The 18,715-nt window shown below is 39.6% G+C and overlaps 1 protein-coding gene across 14 annotated transcripts in view; it reads right to left on the minus strand.

Annotated features, from left to right (window-relative positions):
- The window catches only part of LOC121515031 (transcription factor SOX-6-like), a 232,828-nt gene that overhangs the window by 75,687 nt on the left and 138,426 nt on the right, over positions 1–18,715 (minus strand). For all 14 annotated transcript variants that reach the window (XM_041795585.1, XM_041795583.1, XM_041795584.1 and 11 more), the window contains 2 exons: positions 16,801–16,869; positions 374–494 (listed from right to left, as the gene is read on the minus strand). In XM_041795585.1, coding sequence (XP_041651519.1) covers positions 374–494; positions 16,801–16,869 — 190 coding nt within the window. The remainder of the gene's footprint in view (positions 1–373; positions 495–16,800; positions 16,870–18,715) is intronic.

The following is an 18,715-nucleotide window of genomic DNA, read 5'->3' on the forward strand; positions in this document are numbered from 1 at the left end:
TTACGGAGGTTTTCAGTATTTTTGAGACATCAGTTATGACCCTTTTCCTACTTTACATCTACCCTGCCTGTCAGAAGAGAAAATGGGCCGGTGTTGCTTTGATATGATGGTTTTTAAATAGACAGGAGATGGTGCATGATTGTTACTCTGAAAGTCTGATCCCACCCTTACATTTTTGTCTGGTCTCATCTTATTTTTAAAAACTAAACTTACATTTTTTAATAGTTTTTGTTATCAAATATCTATTTTTAGCTTGGTATTGTTTGTCTCCATCATGTAAAAATGTCACTGATGTCAAGGGTTAGGTTAGGGTTAGCCTTCACCCTGTACCTTACCGTGGTGAGTGTGAGGCTATGGGTGAGTGTTTACATACCTGGTTTGTAGGACATGCCCGGTGGGAAGAGGAAGCCTTGCTGTGCAGCGGCGGCAGCAGCCAGAGAGCGCTGGTCATGAGGGAAAACGGGGATCATCAGAGGAGGCATGTGACCCTGAACCTGAGAGAGAGAGGAACAGATGTTTGACTCCCTTAAGAAACCTTTAATGAAAGTTGGACAAGAAAAACTTATAATACCATGAACAACCTCTTCTGTCCCTACAAGGGCTTCATGAATGCAGAAAGTACTACTCAAAACACGGGAACAACAAAACCAACAAACCTTGTGGATAAAGAATAAAAATATGAAGAATGGAGAGCAAGAAAAGGAAAAGTATGTTATGAAAGGAAAAGGAGAAAGAAAAAAGAAATATGGTTAAGCTGCAGGGAAAACAAAGAGGTGTTATAGAGACTAAAATGAACCTCCCACAGTTCAGATCAGCAGGGCTGAAGAGGCCAAAACAACAAATAAAGACGCACATCCTTGAGAGACAAGTGCAGAAATGTGAAACAAAATGCCTTTAAAACAACAGAGAGAAATAAAAGCTGCTTTCATGTCGGCTTGAAAGCCTCTTTAAAAAGTGTGGGTTCGTCTGAGTTAAGGCGCTGAGGGCTCCGGCTGAAGAGAGCGAATCAAAGACGAGCCTGCGGGAATCTATTAGCGCTGCTTGTACTTAAAAACCACCGGACGGCCTCTCTCTCTTCTCTTCCATCTCTCCCTTTATCTTGTCACTTTCTCTCCAACTTCTCTGTCTCTTTCTTTTTCCTCCTTATAAGTCCTTTCTTGTCTTCCTTTTTTCTCTTTTATCACTAGTGAGGCTCCTGTCTGAAAGAAAAACAGCCTGAGATTAAAATATGTTCTCTTTTGACAACCTTAATTTAAAAAAATTAGCGATCAGCTGTATGGAAGAAAGAGTCAGATTTATTACCACCGATGTGAACACATACTAAAACTTGTCTTGATGTTTCTTGTGCAAAAATAAAAAAAAAGTAAAACAAAAAATCATGGAAAAAAGAAGAAAGGTAGAACAGCTCTTCTCCAGCTGTCGGAGACTTTTATGTGATAAATCAATAAAGAAATATATGACAAAAGCACACCACTGAAGAAAGCACTGAGCTTATAGAATGAGTTTTAAAGGGAAAAAAAAGTCTCTTCTGCCTTTTCTATGAAAGTTTACTCAAGTGTTGATGTTTCTCTCCTCATACTCCACTGTCTTTGTCTCATTCATGCAACATTCTTTATTTTAACTCTTCCTTTTTCTTATTTTTCTATGAGTGTTTCTCCTTTTACTTTATTTCAGATTCTTTTCTTTTAAATTTCGCTTTTCTTTTTTTTTTGGTTTAACTTTATTTTTTTGTCTGTTTTCAAACCAGGGAAGATTTTTCTAAAATTCCTCTTCTTTAGCCTGAAATCTTTAATTCAAAGACCCTTGGAGGAGTTTTTTTTTACATTAAATAAATAAATAAATAACCAAACTGAAATTTACTCTAAAGTAGGGATGGGTAATATGGAAACAAAACCATATCACCATTTTCTTATGGAGAGATCACAATCTCATTTTTTTCACCATTTTTTTCATTCTATTTTTCTGACAATTTTGTAAGTGAATGACCAGAAAGAACAGCCTGATTTACCATGTAATTTTTTAAATGCACAAACACTGTGATTACAGTTTTTTTTTCTGTGCTAACTCACTGGTCAATGCATTAAATATTTTAAGATTTATTGTTTCATATTCAGCACCATCAGGTAAGGAGATCTGGAGGTTTTCCTCCCAGAATATTTAAATTTATTTTTATTTATTTATCAGTTTATTTGACAGGGGCCATGCAAAACAAAACTGTCAAGCCAGAGTTAGCTATAAAGCTAATTTTCGTCTGTGGTCCCTGGGCAGGAAGATGTAGAAGAATATACAATATAAATGATAAAACCAAACGTACTAGCATTTAAAGCAATACATACTCATCAACAGTCCATAACTAAAAACAACACATTGAAAATTACATTTCATTGTCTCTAAGGTTGATGCATTCAATCTTAGAGACCAAACATTTATCTTCCTGCATCCTGATGGATATTTTTAATTTCTTCATTTTTTGCACCACTTTAAAACAACTATTTATGTGCTGTTTCTAAATCCACTTTGGTAATTTTCAGGCACATTTTAACACATTGATTTTTTATTTTAAAGCATGTGGACTACAAACAGCCTTCCTAAAGCTCTAGCTCTGAATAAGTAACCTGTTTATATGCAGTTTTACATGAAACAGTTCCTATAATACCATTTTTACAGACTGCTCCAATAAGTTAATACAAACATAACCCAGAGTCTGATCAATATCAGTTCAATATTTTAACATAATCTTGATTTTTTTTCCACAAGTTGTGCCTACTTAGCTATTTTCTGAATGCTGACCACAGACATTTTTTCAAATTATTATTAGGCGAAGTGTAAAATGAAACTGGTGACATAAGTGCTATACAACACAAAACATAGCAACAGAGCATGCAAACATAAAATGTCGAAGGACAAACAGTTTCTGTACTGAGATGTTAGCTAGATTGCTTTGAAATGAATGCAGACATCAAAACAAAGACAAAGCAAGTGCCAAAAGAGGTTAAAATTATCCATTAAGATAAGAGGAAGAAATGAAATGAAAGAACAAAATAGCAAGGGACAAGGAAGGAAAGAGGGTGGGAGAAGGAAAGCAAAACAGCATAATGTTGATTTTTATTTATAAAGGGTCCGGAAAACGTTTCTTCATGGAGCGGTGACGTAGTCACACTTGTACCTGTCTGCTGTTTATAACAGAGGAAAGAGGAGGAGAGTCAGGCTGGGGTCATGCAGCCACTAAAGCAGTGGTTCTCAACCTGGGGGTCAGGACCCCATTGGGGGTTGTGAAACACTAAGAGGGGGATGCCAGATGCCTTGAAAAAATGGAGAACACAGTTTTTTTTTACTATTATTTGCCACTTATCATCAATTTTGCACAGTTTGGACTATTTGTTTTGCCACTTTACTTCATATCAACCCATTTTCATCCCTTTTTACCAACAATTTCTGCCAATTTTAACACATTTTTGCCACTCTAAACCCATTCTTATCAATTTTAAACCCTTTACACCACTTTTTACTGCCTGTACTGCAGACTATTCTTGAATGTTCATGGCTGTGTTCAGCCATCTTCAGGTACAGTGGGGGTCCCCGGTCTCTGTTCTTTTATTTTGGGGGTCCCTAGACTGACAAGGTTGAGAACCCCTGGGCTAAAGAAATGCACATAAGTCAATTATTATACTGTTAAAAATATTTTCTAATGATGATCACTGTCCTCATGGACATTGGATATCATGAAGTCTTGGATATCCTGGCAGGCATACCTCATGTAGAGAGGTGGGAGGGCTTGTTAATAAATCAGTGGATTAAAGGAAAACAATGGAAAGCAAAACAGCATCAGCTGTTAGAGTTAAAACAACATCTGACTGGCCATGGTATGGATCACTTCTCTGTATGAACCTCAGAGGACGGTTTAGGATGCAGTCTTTTAAACATATCAAGAAAGTTTGAAAACTTGAAAAAAATGTTTTTTGCCCACTGATGCTTTAGAAAAACTACAACAGAACTCTGCATAGGAGTGCTAGAAATTCTCTTAAGCCTTAAGTTTCATTTCCAGCCGTGAATCACTGCAGCCTCAGAAAGCAGGAGGGGAGGAGGTGAACGAGCATAGAGCTAGAAGTAACAGAGTCAACTCTATGATAAGACAGCGTTGGCAGATCGCAGATGCATTCTATTTCTTCACAATCTGAGACCGATCCTTCAATGATGCCTTTATGAGGTGGAGGAAACAAACTGTTCACTTACAGTGTTCATGTTGATCTTTCTACTGCCTACTCATGCCTCTCGGATCAGATGATCGCTCCTCTGTAGTTCCAGAGAAACTGACATTAGTGCTACACAACTTCCAGTGACCGTTCCTTTCTGTGAGCTGAAGTTCAACATTTGAGTGTACGAGCCTAAAAGTGAGACTGCGTTTTACTTGCAATTATTGAGGATTCTGAACGATCACCAAGAAAACGTGAAAACGGTGTAAAAGATTCTTGCCTTGGCTTTTGCCGCAGGCGTAGAACTTGCAACTTCATCCTCAAAAAGACGTGCCAGAGCAGTTTCTTCCTTACCACTGCTGTGCACGAAGCTGGTCTAACAGAAAAGCTGTTGTTATGTTACATGTTTTTAATCACCCTGCTCCTCTTTATCATCCTTCTCTTCCTGCTGTTTCCTCCTCACACCTTCTTATTTCTCCCCGTTTCAATCTTTAACATGAAACCTTGTTGATACATCTTCTCTGTTTCCTCCTTACCTCCCTTCAATGCCTTCCACCTCCATTCATCTCCTTTACTGCCAATTCATTTAGCCCACTGCCCCCCCACCCCCCACCGTCCTCCCGGGACTCTCCATCATTAGAGGCCAAATCACACAATCAGCATGTTGTGTGGCTCCACAGTTTCTGTGCATTTATGCTGCGTTGTTGGATTACATGACTGTCCTCTGGGATCTTAATGCTGCGAGTGTATGACGTTCAAAGAGCATGACTAAATAGAGAGAGGGGGATGAATAGGACGATCTTTGACTAGTGTTTATCCGCTGCAGAGCTGGAAAGATTAGTCAATCTGTAAGAGGATCAACAGGAAATTAATAGACAACAAATCTGATCACTGATTAATTGTGTAAACTGTTTAGGAAGTGAAAAGCATGTCCTGCTTTCAACCTCTCCGATGTAAGGATTAAATATGTATAATTAAATATCACTGGTTACTGGACTTCAAATGTCCCGCTGGGCTACGGGAACTCCTCACAGGATTTATTCAATAACAGTATAAGTAAGGGGCGTAAGAGTATTTGTATTTGTCCCAAACCCTCACGGTTTGGTTCATGCATTCGCACAGCGATTATGTCAGAGAGGAGTCACATACAGCAGTGTTCACACCCTAATCCAGGTTATTCTGTTTTTAAAGTACCACAGAAGAAGAAACAGACACAATAAAACAAAAGCACAAACAGTAGCAAGAAGATCAACATGTCCCTCTGTTTTTAAAAAGCAGCGAGGAATGAAGACATCTCCAAAGCTAATTCATTCAAGAGAACTCTGCCTTCAAGTGTGTATGAAAGAGCTTTACAAGATCCATCTCTCTGTCCTTTACCGACATATATGAGCAGCGATTTAGCACAAATAACCGCCACTGTAGCTCCAGAATGAATGTGTTATATACAGCATTTTTTATGTTGCACTTATTTCTATCATTGTGATCAGGAGTTGCTGAGGGCTGCACGGTGGGACAGGGGTTACTGCTGTTGCCTCAGCAAGACGCCCGTTAGGTTAACTGATCACTCTAAAATTGGCCGTAGGTGTGAGTCTGATCGTGCTTGGTTGTCTGTCTCTTTATGTCAGCCCTGCAATTAACTGGCAAACCGTCCAGGGCATACCCCACCTCTCGCCCAAAGTCAGCGGGGATAGGCTCCAGCCCCCAGTGACCCCCAACCGGATAAGGATGGATAGAAGGAGTCATTTTTGCCGAACTTTCCTCTTTTTCTGTTCAGTAATAGATATACTACAGGCTCTTAGGACTTTAAATAAACAACCAGACTGTAACCGTCACTGCCGCCAGTTCAACAAAAAATAAGAGAAACCTACAAAAGTAAGATATTTAGGCACTTTTTCCTCTTGAACTGAACCCGTATACTGAAGAATGACCCTACAGGTATGGTACCATTATATCTTCATAGAGCGAAAAAATCATCTTTTAAAAAGGAAAAAGTTAAATATCTGTATCAGCAGATTTTAACATTTCTGCTGATATTTACATCTGATGTATACGCCACACATATCGTCAGTATAAATCATACATCAGCCCTAAGTATCGACAAAACGTGCAACTGTATCATCAGGTATAGGCGGTTGCCAAGGGCGACACAAACTCAAGGAGGCACGCTGTGAGCCCTGAACATCTCCTCTCTCAGCTCAGATTGACTCACCTTCTCATGCACGGTGCTTTTTAATTCTATACAAAGGTGTGTACATCAGTATCAGCATCGAAATATCAGCAGAATGAATATTGCCAAAAATACTTCATCTGGCATCCCTACAAGCCTCCATTACTCATTATGACCATAATTTCATTTGGTTGGCAGCTCATTTCATGTTTTGACCTAAAAAGTTTTTCTACAAAACACACTCCATGAAGTGTATTTACTAAACCATGGACCCAGGAGATTTAAATGTATTAAATAATACAATGAAGTATTAAATGTGTGGTTTATGCCTGCAGTAGACTATAATAAAAACCAACCACTGGATGGCAAAAGAGCAAAACAGAGGTGGAGTGGCTTCTTTCAGTCTTGTAAAACAGAAAGCGCCAGGTCAGGATCAGTATTAATGTTGTCCAAGCTAGCACCAACCGTCAGCTCAACCAACCAGCCGAGGATGGCGCAGAAGACAGACTTGATAGGCAAAATGAAACAGAAAACAAAGCTCTTGGGTCACAATGGCTTGAACTAGGGATGTGCATCGTTAAACAGTTGAACTCGTTTATCAAATTAGCCGGCGCAAGATTTACAAGTCCCTTAAACTACCTATTATTTTTCATAATCCAATTCTATAATGCTCTTTTAAACTGTAATGAACCTCCCACCACTAGAGGCTGCTGTAGCTTCAGTTAACGGCTGCTGCATTCTTGTCAGAACGTTCCTACAGCACTCCCCTGGACATAAATATGAGAAGCTCAGTGGTAGCTTAGCGGTTAGCATGTAGTAGGAACAGTGCGGTATGACAGTTTTTTAAGTAGTAAATGGAAATAAAGTGGTGCGTAGGCTGCTGAGGGTTGGACTTACGTATGACTACTCAACAGATGTGAAAAGAGGCCGCATGCTAAAGAACAATAATAATCTGCAAAGAGGAATGAAGGCTGGCGGAGCTAGCTTCTAATGTTAGCCACACTGTAGAGAGTATATCAGGCTAACCCGCTAACACAATGACCCTGTAGGAATTTTTTCTAAGGATTTTCCCCTCTTTAGACTAGTCAGTTAAACTAATTTAAATGAGCGTTTAGCCAAATGGGGAAATAGACCCTTAGATGCATCCTTAGCTCGAACATCATTTACTGTAAACAGTGAATGGACGTCTTGGTTTCATGGATGAATTTACATAACGAGGGAGAAAAACTGTCAAAAGTGCTCTTTAGGGCTTGTGCTTCTGGCTGCTTCCCAGAATAATTTGAAGGTAGCTCACAGCATTAACCATTTAGGCCACTTTAACACTTTTTCACCTTCATTACAAGAAATTCAACCATGAAATCAAAACCTCAGTTTACTGTTTAGAAAATTCACACTATGGAATACTGTTTCTGTTGAACATAAAAAACACACACCTCTGACTATCCAGTAGAGCTGTGAAAAAATATCGATATGGCAATATATCGCAATACTTTGACATCCAATACAATATCGATACTTCAACTCTTAATATCGATTTTTTGGTAAAAAATAAAAATTCATATTTTAGCTGAGTTGTTAGTAAAATACGACAAACAGCAAGTTAAAGAAAGGAAATGCAGTTTGCAAGCTCTGTCTTGCTGCCGTGAAATATAGCGGGAACACCACCAACGTATTGTGTGATTTACATATACATCATCTCTATATTTTTCTTAGTTAACTGTGTAGAATATCGCAATATATCACAATATCGTGATATCCTGATATATGGTGATACTATCGTATCGTGACCCAAGTATCGTGATGTGTATCGTATCGTGAGGTTCTTGCCAGTACTCACCCCTACTATCCAGGAGTGTGCCGTCAGATTTTAAAATGTTTTTCCATGAATGTTAATGTTAAATTCTGTTAATTTTGAGCAGAATTAACAGATTAACTGTTTTAAAGTGTATGTCTTTGTTGGTGGATTAACAGTTAAAGCCTTGATTAACTCTGCCCACCCCTGTTTAAATGTAATTCTTCACCCATTAAGCATCAAGAGCTGAGAGCGCGAAAATCATTTTGGCTGTTTTTTGTTCCTTTTTTTGCCAAATGCTTGGGTTTTCATCAGATCAGATTAAGGTTTGTGTGAGTGTGTTTGTGTTCTCAGACACATGATAACACCACAACAGGACATCAACATGTGTACTACCCACAGAGAGCATTGTTCAGTGAGCATGCAGTTACATGTGTTCATCACCTGACCAGCTCTCCACTCATTGTTTAGCTCACACTCTGAAAAAAGTACGAGAGCTTGGGAAGCCCCATCACACAAACACAAACACCAGCACTAGGCACTTTCAGGCATTCCCACACGCACAAACACACAAAAACTACCCGACGTCTTGTGACACTGAGAAAAGGGAATGAGGAGAGAATAAAAACGAGTCTGTGTGTCCAAATTACTAAAAAAAAAAAAAAAAAAAAGAAGAAGAAGAGAGAGGGGGAGAGGGAGGGGTGGATGTTATAGAGTGGGACAAAATGCTCCCATTCATTGTATTCCTTTGGGAACACTGGGACTGACTGGGGCTGCTTCACCAGCGCAAACACACAAAGATCTTCTTTTACGGAGAGGAGGGGGGGGGCGCAGGATGAATGGACTGGTGAAGGTGGTGCTGCGGGGGCCCCTCTCTGCTCAGCCCCTAAGAAAACACAAGGCCCCCTTCCTCTAACTGCCCAGCAGACACATCGACATACACACCTAGGCACAAGGAGCATGTAGAGACTGAGAATTAATGGAGCTCTGTGAGGGTGAGGGGGCAATGAGTCCGACTGTGGTGTGTCTGTGTTCGAGGAGAGGAGGAAGAAAGAAATGTGTGGTTGTGCAGTTGGCAGGTACGCACACATGATGTGAATGAGTGCAGCTCTTGTTATTGTCCATCAGTTCACTCAGTCTGCACATTCACACAGGTGAACGGCACCGGAGTTATCTCTGAGTCGAAGACAGAAACGAAACAACAAAGACACAGTTATTTCTAAATGTTGTCTCTGATTGTACAATGAAAGTAAAGAAATTAAGATTTAAAACTTAACTTTATTGTTTCCGGCTTCACTTTTGAATTGATAGTCGATCGCTGAAAGGCGAGCATACATGGCAAATTCTGCAAAGTCTGACATGAAGTTTGAGCTCTATGATTGGCTGAATTCCAGTTCTTTTTGTCCCGCTGTGTTCAGGGAGACACAGCGGCTGACCACGGCATAAACAACTAAACAGGTCGGAGGGATTTCTACCATGTTTGATGTTTGGATTGTGTGATCGCTCAAACAGTCTCAATGAGGGCAGAGCTATGAGCCGACCCCAACTTTAGGTTTTTCTTTTTACCTGAGTAGAGTGTCTAAAATGTTCTAAAATCAGCATGACAACAAGAAGCATGCCTGTCTGATGTGCTTTCCTGTCCTAAAGATATAAGCTCATATAAGATCAACTTCAGTGGACAGATGTGTAGTTTTGGTGGAGCTGGTTCTAAGAGCTACTAACAATGCAAGCCCACCCTGCCTAATGTTGTTTTTAAACGATTAAATACAAAATTCAATATGAAGTGATACAAAACATAATGATACGCAGCAATACAAATCCATATGTTATGATACATTAGCATACGATGCAAAAACAAGACAAGAAGATACCATAGAAAGCATAACGATACGACAGGATACAATAGGCTACAATACAATACAGAACAGTACTAAACCATACAAAATGATACAATATGATGCATTATGATCCGATAGAAAACAACACAAAACGGTACAATATAATACAATTTTAAAAAACAATAGTATAAGAAATGATACAAAACGATGCAGTTTGTTAAAATGTGATAAATACAAATCGATACGACATTATATGCTAAAAACAACGCGATTCCAAATGATACAAAACTATGCAATAGGACACAAAATGATACAAAATGATACATTACACGATATAAATCAAAAAGCTTCAATACAAAAATCTTAGAAAATCATAGCAATGATATGATACAAAACCATATAATACAACAATAACACAATTTAAAATGATACAATATGATACATTACAATACAAGCACTTTGAGATTTGAATGAAATGAAAAGTGCGTTATAAATAAAATGTATTATTATTACAAGAAGATGTGATATGATACAATACAAAATTGTAGGCTAGGAATAGACACCAAAGATCTTTGAGGTATTCTGTACCACAGTATATTGGAGCCAAAAAGGGTTGTATATGTGTAAACGAAAACAAACTCTGAATTTCAGAGTTTACAAAGATGTAACTTTTCAAGAGAGAAAAAAAATCAAAACGTGTAAAGGTTTTGCATTAGAAACTCAGTTTTTAAAATCAGAAATTTACATCTGTGTAAAGTAAAAAAAAAAAAAAAAAAGAAAGAAACCAAACAAAAACAGGGGCTAGATCTTTAACTCTACTGTCTCAAAGGTTTCTCTTATGATTTAGGAATTTTTAAAAACCTTTTAAAGTTTTTCTTGAAAACTACAAGATCTTCTGTTTTTCTGGAGAGGCTCTGCTATGCCATTGTAATAATGATCCTTTGTTTGATGTTGTGTTTTGTTTGATTTTACCAAGTGGGTCCTTGGGGTTTTTTAGTTTTTCTTAAATATGAGTAGGGGGGCCATAATGAAAAAAGGTTGGGAACCACTGCAGTAGGCTGCACTGCAAGTTCCTTCTAAGGTGGCTTTCACACTAGGGGCCCGGTCCCGGATCCAGGTGCCTGAAGTCCGGGTCGTTTTGGTTAGTGTGAATGCAAATGAACCGCGCCCGGGCATGGATCGCTGTTGCTAGTGTGAAAGCGAGCCAGCGGGAGGAAAGGGGGCAGTGGAGGAATCAACCAGGCCTAATGTGAAAGCACCCTAAGATTCTCTATAAGTGGACATAATATGCCAGTGTCTCCTCTTTGGTTCCCATTATGTGGGCAGACTGTGATAAAGTGACCTCTATAGTGGCCTCTGTGTCTGTTATACAACACAGGTGTAGTAGGTATAATAATTTTTTTTTTAACCTTAACCAAGATGTTGAACTATTTCACTATTAGTCTATGTTGATTTTTTTGTGTTGGAGCCCCAGAGTACACAGGAGGTGACCTTTTATTAAAATACCCCTGACCCTGAAAAATCCTGAGTCCACCACTGCTCTAGTCCACAAATTTAAGAAAAAAAAAATAAGAACCTGTTTGAAGAGACAAAACATGTTAAAACATATGCTTTTTGATGTCATAAAAGTTTGAGTGTATTCAGGCAGTTTTTATATGACTGAAACTGTTGCTGTACAAACAGACTTCCTTTTATTAATTCAAGGCAAATAAAATCTACATTTATCTAGTTTAAGTAAAAGTACATGACCACTGAAGTCATACATACATACATTTTATCACCAGAGAAAATGTAGACATGAGGAGGTGCTTTTGATTGCTGCATGCTTACAGCATTTCCTTTATGCTAACGTACAAATTAATACAATGGTGTGAGGCCGTTGCGGAGTCAAGAGTTCGCCATTCTCCATAGCTGGTGAGTCCAATCGACATTATGGGCCCTCCACAGCTTTCCGAGTCATTGTGTCTGAGCTGCATGTGCTGACGTAGGAGCTGCCCGTCCATCTAACGGCCATTTGCCTGCTCCATTAGCTCTTATGCATGTGTGTGAGGATTACTGTGTTTGTGCTTGTTTGTCTTAACACAGGTTTAGCAACCCAGACTATTTAGAGGCTAAGCTAACGTCAGCACTTTATTGACAAGAGAAAAGCTTTGGCTTTGATTCAGAGCAACAGAGATGAAACAAGACGGTTAGAGAGGAGAGGAAGGCGCTGTAAAGGAGCTAAACTGCAGGACTGGGCATTTTAATCTTGATTTGTAGTTAATATACTTTTCTTGAGGTTAATAATGCTGATAATGGTCAAAACTTCATCTATTCTGCAGGTCTTTCAACAGCAGGAAGCACTTCAAATACAGGTTTTTTACATCATCCTGACAATAAAATAACACAACACATAATTGAAAAGTAAAAACAAAAAGTTAAACGCTAGAGGGATAAAACCGGGAGAGGAGGGCTGGTGAAGGAGGAGACAGAGGAGTTATAAACGAAGAACAGAGAGAGGGAGGAGGAGGAGGAGTGCGGCTTTGCAGTCATTAATTAGCCTGTTAGCTCGGGCCCGGGCGGTGCGGTTAGGGCCTGCGCCTTTGTGGGCCTGAAGGAAATGGGCCACATATGAGAGCCATTATAGGGACTGACTTAACAAAGACACATGCCTGTCAGCCACCAGGCTGGGCTGGGCCGCTCTGCCTACGGCACACAAAGGGCCCACCAGCGCTCTGTCAGGATCTGTGTGTGTGCACGCTGCTTTTAAAACATAAAAACTCTATGATTTAACTTATGCACCGATATCAGCTGTCTCCTCTGTAAGTTAACATAAGAAGTCTGTTTTTAAGTCAGTATGCATGTGTTTATTGCCTTAATATCAGTGTTTAAGTTTATTTCTCTGCTTGTTTGTGTGCATGCAGCCCATGTGTAACCATATCTATCAGAATGGGGCCTTCGGAAGCGTTTCTTTAACCTGTGGACATCCCCCGCTGGCTCTCCACACCATTTAAAACCACATGACAGGAAACCTGGGTCACTTTGAACTATGCCCCCTTAACTCTAAAAACACCCTGGCCGACAAACACACCGACAGTATCGTAGACAGAGGAAGAAGCAGCAAGGCTGATGCAGAAAAATACTCTTACAAAGCTCCCCACTGGCTTTTCATTATCTCCACTCATGAATCAGATACAGTTAGAAAAAAAGCTTTAAAACGTTCAAAACAGATCGTAAAAACTCATACACTTGATGCTTAATTGTCACTGAAAGTCAGTTAACTTTATTGCAACATAATACCATGGTTGAAATGTATTTTCTTTTTACCTTTTACCTGCAACCGGCAAATAATGAGATAACTTTTTGGGAAAAAAATACATTAAAAAAATGTAATGGTAATAGGCTCACAGTTAGTGTAATGGGGATCACCTGAGTGCAGTGAATGTGTCTCAAGTGATCGTAGTATAAAGACATCTGTCTGTTTCTGCAAGGTCCAGTCACTAGTTGGTCAGTATTCCTGGCTGCCATTGCATCATGAATGCAAAAGAACACTCCAAGCAACTCAGAGAAAAGGTGATTGAAAATTCTGGGTCATTTCAAAGGCACTGAACATCCTCCGGAGTTCATCAAGAAATGGAAGGAATATGGCACGTGTAAATCTGCCGTCCTCACAAACTTAGGGGCCATGCAAAAAGGAGACTAGCGAGAGAGGCCACCAAGACACCTGTGACTACTCTGAAGGAGTTCAAAGCGTCTGTAGCTGAGATGGAGGAGACTCTGCATACAACAAGTGTTACCTGATTCTTCACCAGTCAAAGCTTTATGGGAGAGTGGCAAAATGAAGGCCGCTGTTGAAGAAAAGTCAGATCAAATCTCGACTAGAAATCACAAAAAGGCATGTGGGAGACTCCATGGTCAAGTGGAAGAAAGCTCTTTGGTCTGATGAGGCAAAAATTGAGCGTTTTGGCTGTCAGAAAAGGCGCCAAATACTGCACATCCCAACAAACACGCCATCCCAAATGGGAGGAACGTGGTGGCAGAATCATGCTGTGGGGATGCTTCTAAGCAGCCATCACAGGAGGGCTTGTAAAGGTAGAGGATCAATCTTATCCAGTCTGTAAGAGAAAAGCTTGGGAGAAGACAATGACCCAAAGCATACAACAAAAGCTACACAGAGGGGGTTTAAAGACAACAAGGTGAATGTTCTGGAGTGGCCGAGTCAAAGCCCAGACCTCAATATAAGAGAATTTGTGGCTGGACTTTGAAAGGGCTGTTCACATCTGATCCCTGTGCAACCTGGGTGTGAGAAGTTTTGCAAAGAAGAATCGAGTAAAAGTGTTGTATCCAGATGTGCTTTTTTTTGGTAGTTTTTTTGTCTAAAAATAATAAAAGGGTAGAACATCCCAGGAATACTTTTTATTAGCACTAACATGACAGAGTTATGTTCACTAAGTGGCACTCAACTATACTTTAATGATAAATTTCTTGCCATTTACGTTCCAAACAGCAGCATTATAAACCTAAACACATCAGAAACTGTCCATACTTTTGTTGACATCACTACAGCAAAGGTTTGGCTGGGACTTTTCTGCTTCTACTGATTTAAATAGTGTCTCTGTCCTGTATATGGGTCCAAAATGACATGAATGTAACATGCATTGTTTCAAGGAAATGGAGAATTAAATTTCCAGGTCAATCGTAGCTCCTTAGCATTTTTTGCCCTTCATGCCTCCATGCAGGTCACATGACTGAAAGCTACATCTTCTTCAAATCCACATCTCCTCTATCTCTGCATTCCCTTTTACTGACCATGTGCATCTCATGAAGTCATCATGTTGATTTTTAAGGATGCACATGCTAAACCTACGAAGGTGGGGCACGTGGCAGCCATCATGAATATGAGAAATCACAAACAAATGTATCTTCAGCTTTAAAAGTCTGCACCGAATGCCGCACATCAGGGAGTTATTCCAGTGTTTTTCCAAACAAAACTTTTCTTATTTTTCCCATCTGGACAACGTTAAGTGTTTAAATTAAGATATGAGCAGCAGCAGACACTCTTTAAAAAGCCACTCCACCACACTGAGGCCTATTCTTCTTAGCTGAAACAGTAGCATTTGGTCAGCTCCTCTGAGTATTGGCCTGAGAGGAGCTCAGGTCTGGATTTGATAAGTGGAAACAGACTGGTGCAGCGCTGCCTGTGTGTTTAAAGCCAACACACATCCGACACAGCGTAAACAGCCCGTACCCCAGCGACTAAGCCCTGGAGCTTAGCCATAATAATTCTAAACCTCTGCACTGTAGATGGACCATATGCTCCGTACTAAGCTGCAAGAAATGCTATTGTTTGGTAAATAACAAGAACTTGTTGCACACCCAGCTGTTCTACATGTAATGTTTAGCCACATTTCAATGAAAGTGTGGTCTTTGTTTTGCCTTCTTATGTGGATCAATCCCTGCACCTTCACTAAACAGCAGATCTGAGTCATGTAGTGCATGTTAAATTAAATTCGCACAGAAAATAAGTGTGAAACAAGAGATACACGGACGTCGGTTTCACCTGAATGTACAGCAGATGCTTGTGAAGCTTTACATGATAACACGCTGCTCTCAGGAGCTATTTTCCGAGTATCCCTTCATCCTCAAAACCAAACATGACACAGTATCCATGCTTCACAGCATGGAAGAGGATCCGAGGTTTTTATGGACTCGCTCCCCCCCGGGGCTCGCAGGCCTAATGAAGTCCGATCCGAGCTTTATTAAGATCCAAGGGTGGGGCCTCGCCATAAAAAAAAAAAAAAAAGAAAAAGAAGAAGAAGAGGGCAGAGAAAACAAGCACTCGTTAACTAGATCTCACCTCCGGAGCACAAGGGAGATCCAAAGCCGGCGACCGATGGGGGGTAAAACAGAGTACGGCGTGAGGCAGAACCGGTCAGATTCAGACTGTCTCACAAGTCGATTTTATGCAGCTTCAATTCAAGCACTTAAACCAAAAAAAAACATTGAAACTCAAGTTGGCTTACTTCCCACATCTGTCACAGCGTGCAAATTTACCAGCACTGGCTCGCAGCTGGTGGTAATTTTTCTGTGAGTATTCACAAACATTAAACATATAAAATAGGGAAGAAAAGGAGAGAAAACCAAGGTAAACAAACAAAAGAAAGGGATAATTATCTTCATGTTCTTCCTTGTCAATCATATTTACTTTAACTCATTGTTGCTTGTTTTATTAGAGCAGAGAAAAAGGTAAATAGAAGAGTCAGCAGAGGTTTAATTTAAGCTGAAATATGAGCAAAGGTGTAAAAGTGGGATTAAACATTTGATGTGGAGCCGAAGAGAGGAAACACATGTTGATAAATAGGCAACAGGAGAAAGAGAAAGAGTAGGAGGACACCCAGAGGATGCTGGGATATTGATCCGTGTGTAATCAATGCAGCAGTAAATGATCCAGCCATAACCAGGGCAATTACTGGGTCACCGTTGTATGTGTGTATCCGAACGTCTCAGCAGCAGAGCAAGATCTCTGTGGCCTAACTGTCGAACCTCTCAATATAAGGCACAACATGCAGGAAAAGGTCACAACCGCTCATGTTGTTGTTGTTTTCTAATCAAGCAAAACTCAATATTAAAAGAAGGAGGAGAAAAATACACTAAAATAATCCATAAAGATGACAAAAGACAATTTAACTATAATCTAGCAGAGGTGGAAGCAGAAGTGATGAGGACAGTCTGCAGAGGGCAGAAGGAGTCAGCCCAGAAATGTGAGGAATGACTCTTAAAAGTGTGTGTTAGTGTGCGACTTCAGTCAGGAAGGTGCGTTCCCCCACTAACCTGGATCTGCTGTTGGAGAATGTTGATCTTGTGCTGCTGCTGCAGGAGCTGCTGCTGTTGTCTGGCGATCTGAACAAACACAGACGGAGAAAATCAGTCAGCATGGATTATGAGACTGTTTTCAACATTTTTAACTGCGCTTCAGAAAGCTCATAGAAAATATTAAAATATTTAAAGCAGTGGTTCTCAAACAGTCTGGCTTCAGGGCTCTTGAATGAGCGATCGCAGACCAAATGACTGAAGTTTGTAACTTATAGAGCAGAAAACGAAACAAAATGAAGAGACAGGACCGGTGCATCATTATAGAAACCATAAACGTATGCAAGCTAACTTTTAAAGGTGTGAGTTCTTAATATTTTTGAGATTTTGAGAAATGAGGACAAAAATAACCAGTTTTGTTATCCCAAAAAAGATTTAAAGAGGTTCAAAAATCCCCAATTTCTTTTCTTTTTTTTTTTTTTTTAGAATTTTATTCTTTTCAGGAAGCTCAAACACAATCCAGTATCCAAAGAGAAAGTACACACAAAAATAAATAACAACAAATATTTAATATATACAATATATTTGAGGAATAGCATTGTGTTTTAAAAAAAATCTTCCTGTTATTTTCTCTTTTTCATTTTACTTGAAACACTTGCGTTTTAAAAAAATAATTATTTGTGCAAATGAAAAACTTTGATCCTTAACCCTTGTAATGACTTTATAACTCAATCATGGTCAATATAATTTGACTTTTTGACAAAAACCCTGATTTCTGCAGAGTAAAATCAATTTAATAAAAATATGTGGTGTAAAATAAGTGATTGTATAAATATTCACCTCCTTCAAGTCAGTATTCAGTAGATGTATCTTTGGCTAACATCACAGCCCTGGGTCTGTGTGGATAGGCCTCAATCAGGCTTGCACATCTGGACTCTGCAATTTGACTCCGTTCTTCTTTGACTCAACCACTCCAGAACCAGCAGACTGGATCAGATACATCCTCTGCCTTTACAAGCCCTACAGGGCTGGCAGCTGAGAAGCATCCCCACAGAATGATGCTGCCACCACCGTTCCCTACATTGGGGATGGTGTGTTTGTGGGGATGTGCAATATTTAGCATCTTTTCTGACAGCCAAAAAGCTCAATTTTTGCCTCATCAGACCAAAGAACTTTCTTCCACTTGCCCATGGAGTCTCCCACGTGCCTTTTTGTGAATTCTAGTCAAGATTTGATCTGACTTTTCTTCAACAGCGGCCTTCATTTTGCCACTCTCCCATAAAGCTTTGACTGGTGAAGTACCAGGTCAACAGTTGTTGTATGCAGAGTCTCTCTCATCTCAGCTGCTGAAGCTTTTAACTCCTTCAGAGTAGTCATAGGTGTCTTGGTGGCCTCTCTCACTAGGCTCCTTCTTGCACGGCCACTAAGTTTGTGAGGACGGCAGATTTCCACATGAACCATAGTAATACTATTTCTTGATTAACTCCATGAGATGTTAGGTGCCATGTTCAGTGTTTTTTGTATCCATCCCTTGACTTATGCTTTTCAATCACCTTTTCTCTGAGTGGCTTAGAGTGTTCTTTTATCTTGATGGTGTAATGGTAGCAAGGAATACTGATCATCAAGTGAATGGACCTGCCAGACACAGGTGTCTTTATACTTAAATTACTTGAGACACATTCACTTCCCCTTAGGTGATCTCCATTTCACTAATTGTGAGACTACTAGCACCAGCTGGCTGGACCTCTGTTGAATTAGGTCAGTCAGTTTAAAGGGGATGAATATTTATGCAATCACTTATTTTACATCACATATTTTTGTTCAGTTGACATTACTAGAAATCTGTTTTCACTTTGACAATAATGAGTTTTTTGTAATATAAGAAAATACACACATTGGCCATTAATGATTTATAAAATCAATAAAAGGGTAAAAC

This window comes from Cheilinus undulatus, linkage group 9 (genome assembly GCF_018320785.1).
Source record: "Cheilinus undulatus linkage group 9, ASM1832078v1, whole genome shotgun sequence".
Lineage (NCBI taxonomy): Eukaryota > Metazoa > Chordata > Actinopteri > Labriformes > Labridae > Cheilinus > Cheilinus undulatus.